We start from the raw sequence: 19638 nt of genomic DNA, 5'->3' as shown, positions 1-19638 counted from the left end.
AAAGGAGAAAATCCTGCAAGCAGCTAGAAAAAAACAATTTAAATACCAAGGTGCCACAATAAGGGTCACCCAAGATCTGGCTGCCTCCACATTAAAAATAATCCCTCCAAAGTTATTAGTAATTTCTTAGTTGCCAAATGTCAGATCTGATGACTTTTCCCCCAGTCTTTAACCTTCCTGACCTCTTTGATTACCTTTTCCAAATAATCTCTTCTCTCTGGTTTTTCATGACACTCTTATTTTTTTCTCCTACCTAGCTCACCTATCTTTCTCTGTCTCCTTTGCTTAATCATCATCTGTACCTCATTTTTTCCTCTCTAAATACCCCCAAGACTCTGCCCTGTCTTCTTCACATCAGATTACATGGATTAATTTTTACCTCTATGCTAATTATTCTCAGATTTATATCCCCTCCCCTTAGTCTCTCCCATAAATATAATCCCACATCATCAATTGCTCATTAACTAGTTTGAACTGGGTGTCCTATAGATATCTGAAACAGAATCCATTCTATTTCCCACTCTCTTTTTCTTAAAGACACCATCCTCTTTCCAATCTCTCTGGTTTACATCCCTAGCATCAGACTTGATTCACCACTCTCATTCATTCCAAATATCTGATCAATTGCCAAATCTTTTCTTTTGTATCTCCAAACCATCTCTCACATCCATCTTTATCTTCCTCGCATGAACATTATCCTAGTTTAAGCCTTTATTGCTACTTTCTGGATTCTTGTAATCAACACCTAATTGATCTCTGATTCTAGTGTCTTTCCACTCCATTCCATTCTCCATATAGCTGCCAAAGTGATTTTCCTGAACCCAGAACCAATATCATTTCCACTACTCAGTAACATTTAGGATCTCTCTGTTATCTCTAGGATCAAAAATAAATTCCTGTTTAATATTTAAAGTCCTCCACTATTTGATCCCAATAAAAGGTGAGATTTCCCCTTATTTACTCTACAGTAAAGTCAAATTGATCTTATTACTGTTACTCATACACAGCACTTCATCTTCTATTTCTGTACTTTTGTACTCTGTTTCTTAGATGTAGTCCTTCATCTCCATCCTTTAAAACCCTTTAGAGTTTTAGCTCAGATATCACCTTCTTTCCTAATTCCTTGCCTTCCTTCCCCAAAAAATTATATTTTCTCTATTTTTCACAAAACTGTATATATATATATATATATATATATATATATATATTCCTAAAAGGGCAGTGATTCACTCATGTCTTGTACTCCTATTGGCACCGAAATATAGCAGATAATTAGTATTTAATAAATGCTTGTTGGTGGATTTTCAATGAGGTAGTAACATATAGTGCTCTATATTCTCTGTTACTAGAGATCTATAAATGGAAACTGGATGAATAATTGTAACAGTTGTACTAATGCAGATTCTTTTCCAGGTATAGAATACACCACATGGCTTCTGAGGTAGCTGAAGATTCTCTGATTTTTTTGTACATACATCAGCTCTCAGATGTTCTTGATTTCAGAGACATCCCTTATTCTGCACCTCTATTACTAACTACACTTGATTTGTGGATGTATCCCACATTTAAGTCAACACAGCTGGATGCAATGTCCTAAGAGACTTTAAGAGAGTTTTCCAGTTCAGTCAGGAGAGTTGCCAAGACTAGACTGTTCCTTCCCCAAATTAACGGATCCACAGGCTCAGTTGCTCTTATTGTTTCTATTCCCAGGAAAGATGCAGCTGTCCCAGATTCCTTCTGGACCTGAAGAACCTCCATATTCAGATTTTTAAGTATTACTTTATTAAACATATGTATTATATAAAGTCATTTATTTTGCATTTCTGCTGTTCATTGTTTTTAAATTCAGCTGCCATATATATTAAATATTTATCTATATTCAAGCATTTCATTAGGTGATTTCCAGATAAAACCAAATAAAATGATAAACTTAGGAGAACTTAATGAAAGAGATAGATACATAACAATCTCATTAACTTAAACTTTTTTTAATCTACTATATATCCCTCTACTCCATAACACCTTCTTGAGTCTGCAGAAAGGCCATTCTTTCCCTTTAATCTTTCTTAAGTCAACATTTGCAAGTTATCTCTTAGCCCTAAGTTCTATATCAGAGGTTTTTTTTGGCAAAGTAATCAGGGTAAAGTGATTTGCCCAGTATTATGTAGCAAACATCAAGCATCTGAGGTCACATTTGAACTCCAACTCAAAAGCCAGTGCTCTAGCCTCTGAGCCACCCAATTTCCCCTTTATCAAAAGTTTTAGACCCAAGATTCTGTGAACTTGTTTTTTTAACAATTTTGATAAGTATTTCAATACAATTGGTTTCCTTGTAATGTAATTTTATTTCATGTATTTAAAAATAATATTCTAAGGGTGTAAGAGGTGAGAAGAAGTAGACTGTAGTCTCCTTCTTCCACTTGGGACCCTTTGGCAGCATGATGGAATCAGAGTTTAAAAAAAAAAAAAAAAGGTATCATGAAATTCTAAGAGTATAGTGTTCTTATTTCAATGCTTTAAATCTGATTATATCAGTATCATCACCCCCTTCAAGTCTTGTTCTAGAAATTTAAGTCCCACCACCACATAATAATAATTGCAAACATCTATGTGTATTTTTGATTTGTAAAGCACTATTCTCACAATAATCCTCCAAGTTAAAAAATAGAAATAATAAAAAAAAAATAGAAATAAATTCCATTCCATAGTTAAGGAAACTGAGGTTTATGAAGACTAAATACTTTTTAATATAGTTATACAGCTGGAAAGTGGCAAAACTAGGACTCAAACCCAGCTTCCCCAATTCAAGTTCCAGTGCCATTTTCATCCCAATTTATTGCTTCTTAGTGGATTTATATTACATAAATCCTTTTGAAGGCATCCACATTAAACTAAGCCAAAGAAGTCTTACAAGTGTTGTTTTACTTCTACTTTTATGGAACTAGTGTCATGTTTGTCCATTGAACAGCATCTCCTTCCTACTTAGGATCACTGGCAGCATGATGAAATCAAAGACCGGAAAAGATGTCACAAATTCACAAGGTTATAATGCTCCATTTCCTCATACTTCTTATTTCAGTGCTTTAGGACTCTGGTTTTATTGGCGTTATGGCTTCCTCCAATGATTATAACCTTTGTAAGATGGTCTATTCATATTACCTCAGGCGAAAAATCTTCATGAACTAGTGGTCAATCCTTTGGAAGTATCACTGTCACAGAGCTAGGTTACTGACCAGACAACAGAATGCTGTCAAGGAATATCTATGTAACATAACTTCAAGAGCCCAGTGTCACTTCCATGTCACGTTGGAGTATTGTCAGAATGCTTTAGTGGACATCCTTGCCTCTAGGTAAATTAATTAGGACTCCAACTATGTCGTGAAGAAAAAGCTATTTTCCATTTTCTCAAAACCTTGAAATAATTGGGAGAGGGAGTCCATGGGAGAGCACTGCTGAAAATCTAAAAGTAGGAAATGCAGATGGGAAACCGGAAGTTCCTGAGTATAATGGAGTGTAGCCTGCCAGAGCTAGGAGCTGACCTTAGATGTCATCTAACACAACTCAAAAATCTATGTGAGATGTCACTGCCATTTAAGCTCTCCCTCTGCATTAAGAATACTAGCACCACAGATAAAGAAAGGGGCAGAGCACGAGATCTGTGGTTTATTGTGGAAGAAAGAGTACTGGTCTGCAAACCACAAAAGTTGTCTTTTATTGCCAAATTTGTGACCTGAGAGAAATCATTTAATATCTCTAAGCTTTATTTCCTTTTGTAGAATTAAGAGGTATGACTCAGTGATATTTAAGTTCTGTCCAATAAAGCTCTGCAATTCAATGCTTTGAGAACTACCTATAGGCTAAATTCTACATGTTGGAAATCCCTCATCTAAACTACTTAAGTTAGATTTTTGAAAAGAAACATCTTTAATCATCTTTTTTAACAATTGGAAGGACAGAATATTTACGCTCTTACTGCTATTCATAGCTCTAAGGAAAGCATCCATTGAGCTCTTCTTCTGCAGCTAATTGCAGGTCACAGGTAAAAGTAGGAAGAATCATCACTTCTGGGTTAGTTGATACTAAACTATTATACTCTAGTTGTGTGTCCCCAGAGGGGTGTGAAGTAGAAGAAAGAAAAGTAAAAGAGCAAAGGAAAAACTTTTAGTAGAAAAATAACCTGGCTCCAGAGGTCAAATATTCTCCAGGGCTTTCCTTGTATTTTCTGTAATTATATTCTCCTATTTTTGCATTTGCCCCTAGGGAGGTCTTGTGCACCATTCAAGCTACCTGATATCTTGGACTAAGAAAACAATTAAAGACTGGGGATTTATGGCTCCCTATCACAAGGTCAGAAAAAGCTGTCTCCTTAACAGAATTTTCTGAGCTTTTCCCAGTTTCTCAGTACAGCCAGGGTCAGAGGTCACAAAACCCTTACATCATCTGTCTTTCTAGGTTGACTTTCCATGAAGTAGTGAAATGGGAAAAATTTCTCTTCCTAATTTATAGTCTATTTTATCACAGACCTCCAAAAGCTGATCTCACAAGTACTCTTATACAAATATGGATATAGGAAATAATACTAATAGCTAAAATCTCTGTAGCATCTTGTAACTACAAAATATTTTACACACATTAACACACTTGAATCTCATAAAACTTTGAAGAAGGTAGTAGAAGTATTATTATCCCCATTTCACAGATGAGGAAACTAGTATTGAAATAGCTTTAAGTTGTGACTTGCCCAATGACATATACTTCATTAGAGCCCAGATATTCTGACATTCCATCCCCTATTGCCTCCCTAAGGAAAGACTGATACTGGGTCAAGTATTCTGGAACTAGGGAGAGTTCCAGGATAGGATTATAACTGTAAAGATAGAACAAGAACAAATTTCTTGTCCAGAATGAGAGGTCACTGTTGAGAGAATATCTAGAGACCTACAGAAATCAAACTGAAAGTCTCTTGTCTCTTTGTATAAAATTAAGTGGACAATAAATGTGAGGCAGGAGGTAAAACTAGGCAATAAAAGAAGGAAGCCGTTGTGAAAGCTTCACCGTTGTGCTAAGCTCAGTCAAGTTGGATTACATGAATATATTATGGATCCATAAATGACCTGCCTGTGTGTATATATCCCAAGATTTCTTCACATCATGGCAAAAAAAGCTTTGTACAAATGGCTGAGCTTGCAATGTGTAGCTGAATTACTGTAAAGTAGCTAGTCATAATAAAATGGAAAAACAAGAGGTCCAAGAGTTATGGACCCCAAATGCTAAATGCCTCTGTGCTTGAGTTGCGATCGTTGCTGTGTTGTTCAGTTATTTTTCATTTGAATGCAATTCTTTGTGAGGTCATTTGATGTTTTCTTGGCCAAAAATAATGGTTTTCATTTTGTTTTGGAAAATGTCATTGGGTCCTTACTATTCTATTAAGTCTATTACCTCAAAGTTTGCTTCTTTAAAAAAAAAATAAAAAAAAAAAGTACACACACACACACATACATATATAAATATATATATATATATATCAAATATTTGTTTATTTTTATGAAACTTTAAGATAACCTTTGCCTTCTTTTGTTTCTTTTTCCTGAGCCTACATTTCAATAGTTTTTACTGTCCCCTCTTGAAATTATTGAGTTTTAAAGAATATGTTAATAAACTTCAGAGAATCTTACTGATTTCTCTGCAGAATTTCTCTATGTCTTCAACCCTTAGAACAAATGGTACAATAGCTTCAATTATCTTTGAAGCACATTATAAGCACTTCAGAATAAGATGACCACGTATCCCATAAAATGATCTTTCTTCTGCCCTTCAGACACACAATAATATTTATTCTGACAACTCCTTTGTCTACATTTTTAAAGAGAATTTGTGAGTCATCCTTTTAGTTGCAACTTCCTTTTGTCTTTGGGTTTCATCTATTATGAAAATGTCAATATTGACAAGATCGGTTATCGAAGTAATAAATCCACTCTGTGATCACTTGACAAAAGTGACATATTTAGGGTACTAATAAGTTAATATTTGGAGAACTTTTTAAAATTATTTGGCTCTTATCATTTCCTTCCCCTCTTTTGACTGCTCTGCCACCATTCAAGCAGAAGGTGATTTGTACTACACGGGAAAGGGCCATTTTGTATTTTATTTGTATTTGGAAGGATTACTTCCTTCCAAAAAATTTATCACCTAATGGTCATCCTACAGTTGATGAGCACAACTATATATAGATAGTCTGGTGACACAGCATTGAGAAAGCTGGACATGATATATGAAGTCCCAAGTTCAATAAGACCATACATATTAGTTCTCTGGTCAAATTACTTCATCTCTGTCTGTTTCCTTTTCCTCAGTTGCAAGACAGGGATAAATAATAATGCCTATTTCCTAGGGTTATTGTGAAGGATCAAATGACATCTTATTTGTAAAGCACTTAGCACAGTGTCTGGTACACAATATTATCAAATGTTATTAGTTATTATTATTAAATGAATGATTCTTCCTTCTTTCCTAAATCATACTCAATGCCTTTCCAGCTTGATAGAACATTTCCAGAACTTGTGCCCTACTGGAATAGCTTTTAAGAACCCAGAATCACCTCCTTGTCACAGTGAGGAATTGAAGAACTTTGAGGAGGTCTATCATCCCAAAATGCTTACAAAATACTCAAAGAATCTGCCCATTCCTTTAAAGTCCAGCTAAGGTGCCATGCTTTCCATAAAGCTTCCAAGATCTACCTTTACCTCTCTCTCTCTCTCTCTCTCTCTCTCTCTCTCTCTCTCTCTCTCTCTCTCTCTCTCTCTCTCTCCCCCTGTCTCTCTGTGTGTGTGTGTGTCTCTCTCTGTGTCTCTCTGTCTTTCTCTGTCTCTGTCTCTCTCTGTGTGTGTCTCTCTGTCTTTCTCTGTCTCTCTGTCTCTGTCTCTGTCTCTCCCTGTCTCTGTGTGTGTGTCTCTCTGTCTTTCTCTGTCTCTGTCTCTCTCTGTCTCTCTCTCTGTATCTCTGTCTCTATCTTTGTCTGTCTGTCTCACACACAAACACATTCACGTACACCCCTCAGTTAAACATGATCTCTCCCCACTAAATTCTTCTAGACTTTTCGTTTCTTCAAGCCAAAGAGGAAAAAGAACGCAGGCCCTTCATTAAGAAGATTTGTGTTCAAATCTTAGTTCCAATACTATCTGTATAACCCTGAAGTCTCAATTTATTCATGTGTGTTACCTTGTATTACCTACCTCAGAGAACTGCACTGAGGAAAGTGTTTTGGCAGGTGTTATGTACTATAAATCTAAGCTCTGACTATTATTACTTAGTTGTTTAGGCGTCATATCTTCTTAATCAATTATGGATTCTGAGGACAGAGACTGTTTTGTTTTTTAGCTTGGTATGCAGAGCACTTAGCACAATGCCTTGAACATAAAACATGCTGAATAAATGTTCTATTAAATTGAATTAAAATCTCCTTTATTTGTCCTAGACTTCAAGTTTCAAAGTGGAAGAACTCTAGTCTCCTAGAATTTGGTGAATAAATCTACTTACCCTATCCATAATTGTTTGAGCTTTAATAATATTCCTCAAATTCTGTCTTCCAAATTAATGAATCTTAATCTTTATTCTGTCTGCAAATGTTTACACTTATGGGATTCCAGCTGGCTTTTTTAAAGTCCCTGTTTTGGATAATCTATATTGAACCTTCTGACTTTGTACTCTTGGGTTTTTTCCAGTTCTTTACCATGTTTATAGAATTATTTCTTTGAAGATTGTCTAATTACATCTTATACTTTTTTTCCTTATCACTTAAAAGTTTTAAAAATTCACTTTCCAGGAATGCATTTTCTTTATTTAATTAGTTTGCCTCCTCCTTGTTATTAAGATCATGAATGTTAACACCACAGTCACTTCTATCTCATATTCCTCTACAGTTTTTATACATTGTTTGATAGATGTAAGAACTAAATAAAAAGAATATTTATCTTAAGTGATTATTCCACTCCATAGTTTATTAGGTAACCTTATTAACGTACCACTATGACTGTTATTTCTTTGTGCAGAAATCCTCAAGATTCCCCACTACCCACCCAATAAATTATAAAATCCTGATTCTTATGTTTAAGGATCAATACACCATCTAGCTCCAATCTATCCTTCTCCTAATTCCATTATCGTCCATATTCTAGTCAAATGAGACTATAAACCAGATTTTTTCATCATGCTCTTTCCTAGTTCTTTTCCTTGATAGTCAAATATTGTTCAACTCATAACTGAGTAGTAATTGCTTTTGAAATTTTTAGAAAAAAAGAATTGGCAGGATATTGTTATTGATTAAGGGAAGGGCTTAGCACAGTAGCACATAGTAGTACTTAGCTCATAATGCATAGTAGGTGCTTAATAAACATTGATTGATTAATTAGTGGTGAGAACTAGACTTGGGATTTCCATGGTAATAGGGAACTCCCAAGTGAAGAAACACTTCCCCACTGAGAGCATTTTCTTAACAACTTTTAAAGTCTTAGAGAACAGTCTAGACACTGAAATATTAAATGATTGGCTCAAGGCTACATGACCAGTAAATGTCAGAGATAGGACTTGAATCCAGAATTTTGTGGCTTCAGCATCGGTTCTCTAATCTTTGTGTCATTCTGCCTCTGGTTATTGATTAGATATGGCTAATGCGAGAAATGAAAAAACACAAAATGACACTAAGATTTTCAATTAGGTTCACAGGAAAAAGTATATTAACAAAAAGAGAAACAGCATGAGGCAGGGAAAGAAGCAGTAGATTTAGACTCATAGGACCTAGGATTGTATTGTAGCTCTGTCAGCTGATTAGTGATGTGATCTAGGTGAATCATTTTTACCTTTCTGTGCTTCCATTTCCTCATTTTTAAATTAAGGAGATTGAACTACATAATCTTTTTATAATGCTTTCCAGTTCTAAAATTCGATATATCCTTTGAAATGAAATCCAAATATCCTTTGGAGAAGATAGGAATAGAAAGATTTAGTTTGGGAGAAAAGATAGGCAATGCACAATGATGAAAAAAAGCACCCAGGTGAGGAGCAAGAGAATATTTCCATTAACTTGAATTTTATGAGGACAGGGTCCAAGGATTAAGCTCTGTAGAATACCTATGGGTATGAATGGAAAGATAATATCGAGAAAGAACAATTAAAGGGAAAAGAACCAGAAAGCTAAAAGAAGAAGTTTCAAGCAGGTGTAATAACAGCTTTAGATTTTTCAGAGAAGTCAAATAGAATAAGAATTATTAAAAAATAAAATTTATCAAAATCATTGTTGACCTGAACAGTAGATTGGTAAATCTATATGCTATGAAATCATAATGATCAAAATTGGACGCAAAGAAGCTATATACAAAGATATTTCCCTTGACTCTTTTTGTAAAAATGCAGACTATGTGTCAAATACTGCATATAAAGTCAGACTCTTAACATGAGGTTGAATTTCATGGAATTTTTTTCCTTCCTTTCTTCATACTTTTTAAAGGAATGATTCTTGAGAGGGAGAAGAACATAAGAGATGGGAAAAAATTCAAAGGATCAGTGAAAATATACAGATGGCATAGAGTAAGGATTAAAGAAAAAAACTGAAGCCATTTCCAAATAAATAAATGGTTAAAGGGCACAAATGGATAATCTTCAAAGAAATAAATCCAAGTTATCAACAATCATGAAAAAAATGTTCTAAATCACAAATAATTATAGCAATGCAAATTAAATCAACTTTGAGACTTCTCTTTACACCTATCAAAGATAACAAAGACAAATGACAAATGTTGGAGAAACTCTGGGAAAAGAAGTACTCTAGTGCACTGTTTGTGGAACTATAAATTGGTCTATTTGGAAAGCAATTTGGAGCCATGCCCCAAAAGTTATCAAACTTTGTATATACTTTCAACCAGCTATACCACAACTAGGTCTACACCCAAAGAAATTTTTAAAAAGTGAAAATGTCCTAGGTGTATAAAAATATTTATAGCAGTTATTTTTTTGGGAGTAGCCACAAATTAGAAACTAAAGAAGTATCCTCCTATTGGAGAATGGCTAAAAACATGTGATATGTGAATGGAATGGAATATATTGTGCCATAAAAATGATGAAATTGACAATATAAGAGGAAATTTGATAAGACTTTTATGAACTGATGCAGAACTAAGTGGGCATAATTGAGGAAACAATTCATATAATGATAACATTACAGAGAAAAAACTACTTTGAAAAACTTTAGAATTCTAATCAATGAAATTAAATGAAAAATCAAAAGTCCAAAAGAATGGACTAGTCTTATGACAAATGAAACTTGACAGTAATGAACTTAAAATGTAGCAAGAACATATATAACCCATATAAAACTGCTTAGGGAAGAGGGAGAAGAAGGATGGAGGAAGGGATAAAATTTGGAACTTAAACTTTTGTTATAAAAGTAAATGCTAAAGTTGTTTTGTAAGTAGAAAAAAATACTATTTTAAATGAATGTGTGTGTGTGTGTGTGTGTGTGTGTGTGTGTGTGTGTGTGTGTGTGTATAAAGATAAACATTTCTGTTCATGGCTAATATGGGAATTTGTTTTGCCAAACTGCTTAGATAAGTATTACAGTTCTATTGCTGTTGTCTTTATTTTGCTTAATGGGGGAGGTGAGATAGTGAGAGGGACAGATTAATTTCTTTACTTAAAATTTTTAAAGAAAATTAAAAGAGAATAAGCTGAAGACAGAGCTAAAATGGCTGAGTAAAGGCAGGGGAAAGCCTAAGCTCTCCCCCAAACTCTTCCAAAAATGACTTTAAACAAATCACCATAGTAACTTTCTATGATAAGAATCTTTTTCTGTTGTTCGCTCATTATCTCAGCCTATTACTTGATTTTTAACTCCTTCTTAAAGGATTCTGTTTCTGGGATAGAAAATGCACTGTCCTAAGTTTCAGGAGTTTTGTGCAGCTTTTTCAGAGCAGTTTTTAGGGACATATAAGTTTTCAGTTCTTTCAAAGTGCTATCAGTTCTTTCAGTCTGTGAGTGACCATAGCACTCTTTTCTGTCCTGGAACTATTGAGAAGAGTCCCTTTCTGATGGCTCTGATCAAATTCTAATAGAAGAACCCACAAAAAAGATAAAATGAGACAAATTTCCAGCCAAAGACAACTTAGAAAGTCATTAGAAAAGGTGAGAGTGGAGCACAGAACAGCACTGCCCCCATTCCATCCGACCGGGAGAGGCCCTGGAAACCACTGAATCAGCAGCAGCAGCTTCTAGAGCTCATTCCAGAAGTAGTGAGGGAGTCTAACAACTGATCAGAAGGAAATTACAGAGGTGTCTTTTCTAGCCCTGGGATTGAAGTATGGGCAAAGCAACAGAGTTCTGTCTCAGTGCAGTGCTGGGTGGCAACCCCTAGGTGAGGGGGAAGCACCAGCACATTAATCACAATGGAGGAGAGACCCTCCTCAACAGTTCCAGGGCAGAAAAGAAGGCTTGTGGTGACACACAAATCAGAGCACAGACTGGAAGGAACTCTCCTTAGATCGTACCATCTTGAAAGAACTGCAAACTTACAGGTCCCTAGAATTATCTCTGAAAACAACTGCGCAAAATCCCTAAAGCTTAAGATAGTGAATTTTCTACCCCAGAAGCAGAACTCTTTAACAAAGAGTTAAAAGTCCAGTTATAGTCTGAAAAAAATGAGCAAACAACAGAAAAAGATTCTGACCACAGAAAGTTACTGTGGTGATAAGGAAGATCAAACTGCACAATCAGTATATAACGAAGTCCGAACTTCTACATTCAAAGCCTCCAAGAAAAATATGATTTGTCCCAGGCTATGCAAGAGCTTTAAAAGAATTTTGAAAATCAATTAAGGGAGGTAGAGGAAAATCAGGAAGAAATATGAATAATGCAAGAAAATCATGAAAAACGAGTCAAAAGCTTGAAAAAGGAGACACACACACACAAAAAAAAAAAATACTGACGAAAACAACACGTTAAAAGAAAATAAACTGATAATTAAGGTAACTTTTTAGACCTCTGAATCATAGAACTTTTGAAAATCATAAAATTATAGAATTTAAAAAGTCATCAAATCCAACCCTTACCTACAACATAAATCCCCTTTACGATTTCTTATTTAAAGTCATTTGCTCAAAGTTTAGGGTCTCAGAAACAGTTGAGTCATTAAAATCCCAAAGATTAAAAGAGCTAAAATAGAAGTATATTCATTATGTTCATCATCAATTTTTTCATCTCAAAAAATGCACATCATGCACAAAGGCTTTTCCTTTTTTTCTTGCTTTTCCTGGTCTGGCCAATATCAAACAGCACTTGTTATATCTTGAAATACTATTTCCCTCAGTTTTGCTCTTTTAATTATAACCTAATCATTTTTATCAATTGGTTTCCTTAGTTTCTTGCACTTTCTATATATCCTACATGAAGCTTTTTCAGCCTTTCCAACAAAAAGTAACTTATTCATAATTTGACCTCATAGCTTCTATTTCTCTTAAGAATTTATTCTAAATTATATAAGTTATGTTACACTTATTTTTGTAGGTCTTTTCTTCTCCTACTAAAATAGAACCTCCTTAAGAGCAGTCACTCTGGGTGTGTGTGTAAAATAATTATCTTTGTCTCTTGCCTAGATCTTAGCACATTGCCCTGCACATAGTAGGTAAATAATAAGTGTTTGCTGAATTAACAAATGAGATTGTCATTTCTATACAAATAATCAGTGATTCCATTCCCCCATTTCCTGCAATTCCTTTTAACCCAATAATCTCATCATGTTTACTATCCTACTGTATCTTTGTTACTAATCATAAATCATCACTGTTTTTTAGGCAAGATGTAATTATTTATTGCTTATGCTTTTTGGTTTTACATAACACCATTGCAGACATCTCACCTTGAAATAAATGTGAGAACAACAAAAAAATCATACTTCCCTGATATCAACTTGAAATCTCCTTTCTCATGCCTCTATATTTTTCCCATACCAGGAAAAAAAATATTCCTAATCTTTTATTCCTTTCAGGTCTATCTCAGATGTAGCCTTCTCCATGAAAACTATTCAGCTAAAAATTATCTCTTCATTCTTGAAATCTTTCAGACCATAGTGACTCATGCATATGAACTTTGTCTAACTTGCATTATAGTTATTTGTATACATATCTCACCAGATGTAAGCTCCTGAAGAGCAGGGACTAGGTCATTTTTTTCACCTTTATATTTCTAGTACCTTAGACAAGGCAAATGCTCATTAAAAGTTTGTGAAATGGAATGGGATTTCCCCCATTTGTGGGGGAATAAAAATGTGAATTCAAAGAATCTTAGAATTTGAAGAAGCCTCTGAGATAATTTAGTCACTCCCCACCTGAAGGATGAACCCTCCTCTACAATATCCATGACAACTACCTATTTAGCCTTCATAAAAAGACTGCCAAAGATAGGAGGTCATTATATAGAGAGGCAATCCATTATACTTTCATAGTTTCCATTTATTGTTCCTATTTCAACTTTCTTAGACCAAGAAGAGCAAAGGCAAACTTTTAAATACCTGATGGGTGTAAGAAATCACATTACAACCTGACTCCATCCCATCCCATTAATTTTCTACATAAAACATTATCAATTGCTTCAACCAGTTCTTATATGACTTTGTCTGGAATCTACTCATCAACTTCTGAGTGCATTCCAGTTTGTTAATGCCCTCTGGAATAGTAAATGTGGCATTCAGTAAGAATTTAATTTACTACCACAATAATAAAAAGTAAGGCAAAATCCCTTAAAGGTCAAGATAAGTGTTTACAATGGAATAATTGTGATAATTATCTTATCTCTGCACTATTTGCTGTAAATTGCTTGGCTAATACCTGCAGATTTTACTGTTCCTTAATCTAATTTGCCAAGCTCCAGTCAACTTGCAGTAAAGTTGAATACCAAGTGAGAGCAAAGGTTTATGGAAAGAGGCAAGGTTTCTGCAGAGCACAAGTCTGTGAATTTCAGAAAAGAATGTCTGCATTCTGCTCTATTTCACAGAGTAATTTGCTTCCAGTAATTTGACCATTGGCAGAACAATATGGCCCCCAGTCAAATAAAACAGTACCTTCACTGCTGGTTTGTTAATTGCATTATGGCATTCAATATGCTGGCAGTGGATGGGATTCCAGGCTGTAAAGCAAAGCACAATTGATCAATATTTACTCATTATAACTATTACATTCCCCAACACCAACACGTCAGTTTTTTCATTAGATTCATGTTTAAATATCCTCTTTGTTGGGAGATCTCAAAGCATATTCTAATCATTTAAATGTCTGAACAATTCAAAAGCTAGGAAAAGAAATTACACTCATATCATCCTTCTCAGAGGTGACAACAGGCTAAAAGTAGGCATCCTAGAGAATGAGATTACCACCAGACTTGTGCAGTCTTTTTAATCTAACAAAGCATTTTATCATGTGTTGTTGAAATCTTTCAAATTGTTGTATTATTTGATCTGCACAATTGTTGTAAGACAAATGTCATCTCCATTTCAGAGACAAGAAAACATAAAACCAGAGAGATTAAATAATTTATCTAAATGCACACAATTAGCTGGTGGTTGAGGAGAGCTCTACTTTCCAGACTTCCTGATTTTCATTCTTTCTACTAATCACATTCCTAAAAGTCTCAGATTTAGACCTGTGGAAATATCCCAATATGGTAATACTTAAGAAATGAGTTAAATACTTTCCTCAATCATGAAGGATCATAAACCCATGCTATTATAGGATTGAGTGATAGAAAGGACATTGGTCTAGTCTACTCCCTTCTTTTTATAGATGAAGAAACCAAGACCCAGAGAAGGTAAATGATTTGTCCCTGCTTCCAAAGGCAAAAAATGATGAGCAGAACATGAATTCAAGTCCTTTGATTCTAAATCCTGCATTCTTTCTTATGTACAATAGAAACAGGAAGGGGTCAATATCTCGACTAAGAAAAATACTCCTTCTCTCTCTAACCCCACTCAGAATTGTGTCTGCTTTATTCAGATTAAGCCCCTGGTGTGCTTGGGATTTTTTTTTTTTTTTGCTTGTTTCTTTGTTTGATTGTTATGCTGTTTTGTTGTTGTTTTGGGAAGGGGGAAAGGGATAAGTTTGTTTCTATCTACATCCTTAATTTGGGACACACAGCAAGTAAGCCAAGAAACAGTGCCAGTGGGATCACATGAGAATGAAATGTTCAGCTAAGAATCATCACTATCCCTGCAGTGTTATTGCCTAAAGCACTTCAAAAATTTTTTTCCTAATAAGGCAATGACAAGTTTATTTTCAGGAGAATTAAAGGTGCCACATTTTCATCCTATAAAGCTGTGAATTTCTTCACAGATAAGTATTTATCTTTGTATACAACTGCATCATAGATGTTAGGTTCCTTGGAGGTCAGCTAGATCAATTGCCTCATTCTACATCTGGGCCTATGGCCCAGAAAGATCAAATGGTTTGTCAAAGGATACAAAGGTAGAAAGTGTCAGAGCTGGAATTAAAATTCAAGTCCTTTGACTCCAAATCCAATACTTTTTCCATTATATGACACTGACTCTTAATGCAAGGCTAGGAGCATAGTAAGCATTTTTAAAATGTTTATAGTTCCCTTGAATTAAAAATCTAACTTGTATTTATCATTCAGAATAATGATTTTATTATCTATAATTGATTTTAAACAGTATTTAAAAAGATTCCAGGTTACAAATTTATTATACAATTTTAGATGGATATTTTTGCATGATTTTCTAAGAGCTGTTATCCAAAGAGATCACCTCATTTTTAATAATAAGTCTAAGAAATGTTTTTATGATGTGAGCATTATTGCTGAGACAGTTGAGGACTACAGCAATGCTCGAACACCCATTCCACTCATCAATATTTTTCAGTCTCATTTGTTCAAAGTATCAATCAAAATACACAAATCCTAATCAACCATTAGGAGTTAAATCATTAAAATCCAAAAATGTCCAGGGCAGATGGGACCTCAGCAGTCCTCTAACCCAAACCATATCTGAGCAAAAATTCCCTCTGTGCCATAACTGACAAAAAGCCATCATTCAACCTCTGCTTAAATTACCACGGATGGAGAAATGACTACCTTCTGAAGGAATCTCTTCCATTTTTGAAAAGTTCTAATCCTTAAGAAGCCAACACTTACTTATATAATTTTCAGTCATTGATTCTTTCCTTTTAGATCAAAAACAATTCTAATCTCTCTATATTACAGCAATTAAAATACTTAAAGAAAGCAGTAGCTATTGAGAGGGATGGGAATACATGTACATTAATTCTGCTCTATATACTTGTGTATAGCCATTTCAATTCTTTAAATATAAATATAATATCATCATATATTATAAATATAAATTAAGTACAAATATAAAACAATATAGCTTTGAAAATACCTAGCAAACAGGCCTTATATTTGGTAGTCTAAAGCACCACTGGTCTCTTTTTACATAATACTTAAAGGTTTATAAATCACTTTTCTGAAATATGTAATATAGGTATTATTGTCACGATTTAAAGATGAAAAGGCTGGGGCTCAGAGAGGTCAATAACTTGACCAGAATCATAGCTAATAAGCATTAGAGCCAAGATTTGAATGCAAGTACTCCTGACTGCCAGTGTTCTTCCCACTATAATACAATGACCTCCTAGTTAAGTGTCAGTTATCACTTACCATACAACCAATTTGTGAGCAGGGCCAAAATCCCACTAGAACATTTGGGGCTACTGTCCCATTTGGGCACTTTGAGGTCCCAAGTGAAGGCCCTCACCACTCTCAGTAACTTACATCTTGGGGTGTCCTATCATTACTTTTGGATGCCTGCAAGTGCCTGCATATGGGCCTACTAGTGGCCTAAATGAACACTGAAACCATTTTTCTTACCTGTGTACTGTAATCCCCTGTACTCACTTATGGCCCCTGGAGGTTTTAAATTGGGCCAATAGTGAAAAAGCATCTGCACAGCTGGTGGTTTCACTTGAGAAGGCCCATATGCTATAACGTACAGCAAATCCTAAGGAGAAAGAGAAAAATTCACTCAGCATCACGGAATGTTGTAGCCATTCAACATTACTAAAGAAATATTATTAGATTTTGTAATAAGTTACACAATAAAAAACATGTAGAAATCATTTTATTGGCGTTCCATAATGAAACATCCCCTAAAAATGTACTGTGTATCTATCTTATAGTGAAACTACCTTACAAAAAAGTCTTTCAGACTTAGATTTTTAAAATCTTAATGCAAGGTCTGAGTTGGTCTCAGACCAAATTCTGTTCCAGAAAGATTAATATTCTAGAAGGATTACAGCTACACACACACATACACACATACACACACACACACACACACACACACACACACACACTCATACACACACACACATTTATTTACTTATTTAGAGATATAAAATCTTTAAAGAGCACATCTGTTATGAAAAAAGGAACCAAGCAACTTTTTTATTTAAATTAAATAATTTGTCATCTGAAAAATAAGAGAAACAGGAATAAACTAATTCCCAGAATGAAGACATGTTCATCAACTTATTCTATCAACATACTGTCCTTAGAGCATCATTTCTGTCCCAACTAAGAAATAGATTCTCTACTGAGGGAAGAATTATGGGGACTATCATGTCAGAGAGTAGGATTTTGATTTATTTGATTTACACAATAACTTGTATTTGTCGATCATATTTTACAATATTATTCAAATTCAATTTGCATCTGCCAGATACATTTGGTCCAAAACTTACTTTCCAGACTTCTTGCTTATATTTCATGAGGCATTCCAATAACTGGCAATGATACACTAGAAGAAGGAAAAGGCAATTTTAACATAGAATTAACTTTAAATACATTAATAATAGACTATACAACTAAAATTAATCAATGAATTAATCATACCCATAGTTAGAAAAGATCTGAGAAAATTGCAACATAAAACATTAAAGCTGGAAAGCAATCTAACAATTATATGGTTCAGGCTTCTTGTTTTATAAAGTAGGGCCTAATACAAAGAGAAGTCAAATGACTGGGCCAAGACCACAAAGTAAATTCTGGCAAAGCTCAGTTTCAAAACCAGGTTTCCAAACTGTCAGGTCAAGGATTAATTCACTACTCTATAACTGACATTAGAAAAAAAATTCATTTTTCTTTTGTCAAAGTTTCAAAGAATAGAAATGACCTTAGAGTTTCTAAAGCTGTATTCTATTATCTAACAGAAACATTTATTTTATCATGTTAATAAAGTGCAATTTAAGGGACTTCCGATAATCAGAATGTCAATAAAATACCTGGAGGGGGGAAAAAAAGCAGAGTCTTAATAGAACAAGCTAAATCAAACTGAACCCTTCACTTACTACTCTAGCTCAAAGTGGGCTACCTTCTTTCAAATCCCAACCCCCAGTTGCTCTTGTTTCAATTCACTTGGGACCCATTTCATACCACATTACCACATGTTTTGTCTCCAGGACTAACTTAGAAAGTTACCTAAGTCTTTTTTTGTATTCCAGTGCCTAAAACCTGCACATTGTTCAATGACGACATGCAGATTGGATAACAGTAAGAGAAGAATTTCATCCCATAAAGCTACAAGACCAGACGGTTAGTTGCAACAGTCAGGCTGCCATTTGCTACTCTTATAATAAATTCAAATGACCAAAGAATGGAGAGATAAATACCCTATTACTACCTAGTAACAGAAAGTCCCTACCTGAACTTTACCTTATTCATCTTCTGCAATGGATAGAGTGAAATATGACAAATCATTCCTCAGTTAAATTCTTACACAATTCATCTTATTTTTTATATCTGAAGATACTTCAAGAGAATAATAACAAAAGCTGGGTACTCTGCATAGTTTTTCTTTTTCTCATAAATGAGTTTTAATAAAACCTGATTTTACACATATAGAATATGACTCAGAACAATTTACCCTTTAAGGTCATTTTCCAGCATTCACCTATGCAAAAAGCACACTAAATACAAGTCTATTAACCACTAGGTGAATAAATTCCATTCTAATGTGAATATAAATGTCTATTTCTACTCACATATTTTCAGTGAAAGCTTGTCTTTAATCATTCTGAAAGCATCATGAGCCAGCAAGTTTTTCTCGCCTCCACTAGGAGACTGGAGAAAATTCTATTTTGATTCTAACGCCTGTTTTCCAATAGATTCCTAACATCTTTCTAGTTCACCAAAAGAAATCTTTCATAGAATGAATTTACAGCCTGTTCAGAGTCGTAAGAATATTTGATGATTATTTTGGGGATGGACTTAGGGATCTAGGCTTTGTAGAGAAGTGGAAGTAGCTTACATTCTACCTACCTGGGTTCGATGTGTACTGCATTGCTATCATTAACATGGAAGATGCCGAGAGATTAACATGGGCAGGGACACCTTCTCTCCTGGATGAGCCCACTGGAAGTAAATATTTTTGGATTAGACACAATACAATGTATTTTTATTTATCATTTTATATAAGGCATGTAATTGATTTTTAAGCTCCATGAGGTCAAAAATTGTATGTGATATAAATTTTGCATTTCTTTAGAGCTCTGTACAATAAAGAAGGAAGGAAGGAAGGAGGGAGGGAGGGAG

The 19638-nt window shown here is 34.6% G+C and overlaps 1 protein-coding gene across 12 annotated transcripts in view; it reads right to left on the bottom strand.

Moving 5' to 3' along the window:
- UNC79 (unc-79 homolog, NALCN channel complex subunit) overlaps positions 1-19638 on the bottom strand; it is a 318327-nt gene that overhangs the window by 251343 nt on the left and 47346 nt on the right. For all 12 annotated transcript variants that reach the window (XM_074289679.1, XM_074289683.1, XM_074289680.1 and 9 more), the window contains exons 5-8: positions 19366-19458; positions 17790-17845; positions 16918-17047; positions 14102-14166 (exon numbers count right to left, since the gene is read on the bottom strand). In XM_074289679.1, the coding sequence (XP_074145780.1) occupies positions 14102-14166; positions 16918-17047; positions 17790-17845; positions 19366-19458 (344 nt within the window). The remainder of the gene's footprint in view (positions 1-14101; positions 14167-16917; positions 17048-17789; positions 17846-19365; positions 19459-19638) is intronic.

The sequence above is a fragment of the Sminthopsis crassicaudata genome, chromosome 2, assembly GCF_048593235.1.
Source record: "Sminthopsis crassicaudata isolate SCR6 chromosome 2, ASM4859323v1, whole genome shotgun sequence".
Taxonomy (NCBI): Eukaryota; Metazoa; Chordata; class Mammalia; order Dasyuromorphia; family Dasyuridae; genus Sminthopsis; species Sminthopsis crassicaudata.
This window is presented reverse-complemented; position numbering and strand designations above follow the sequence as displayed.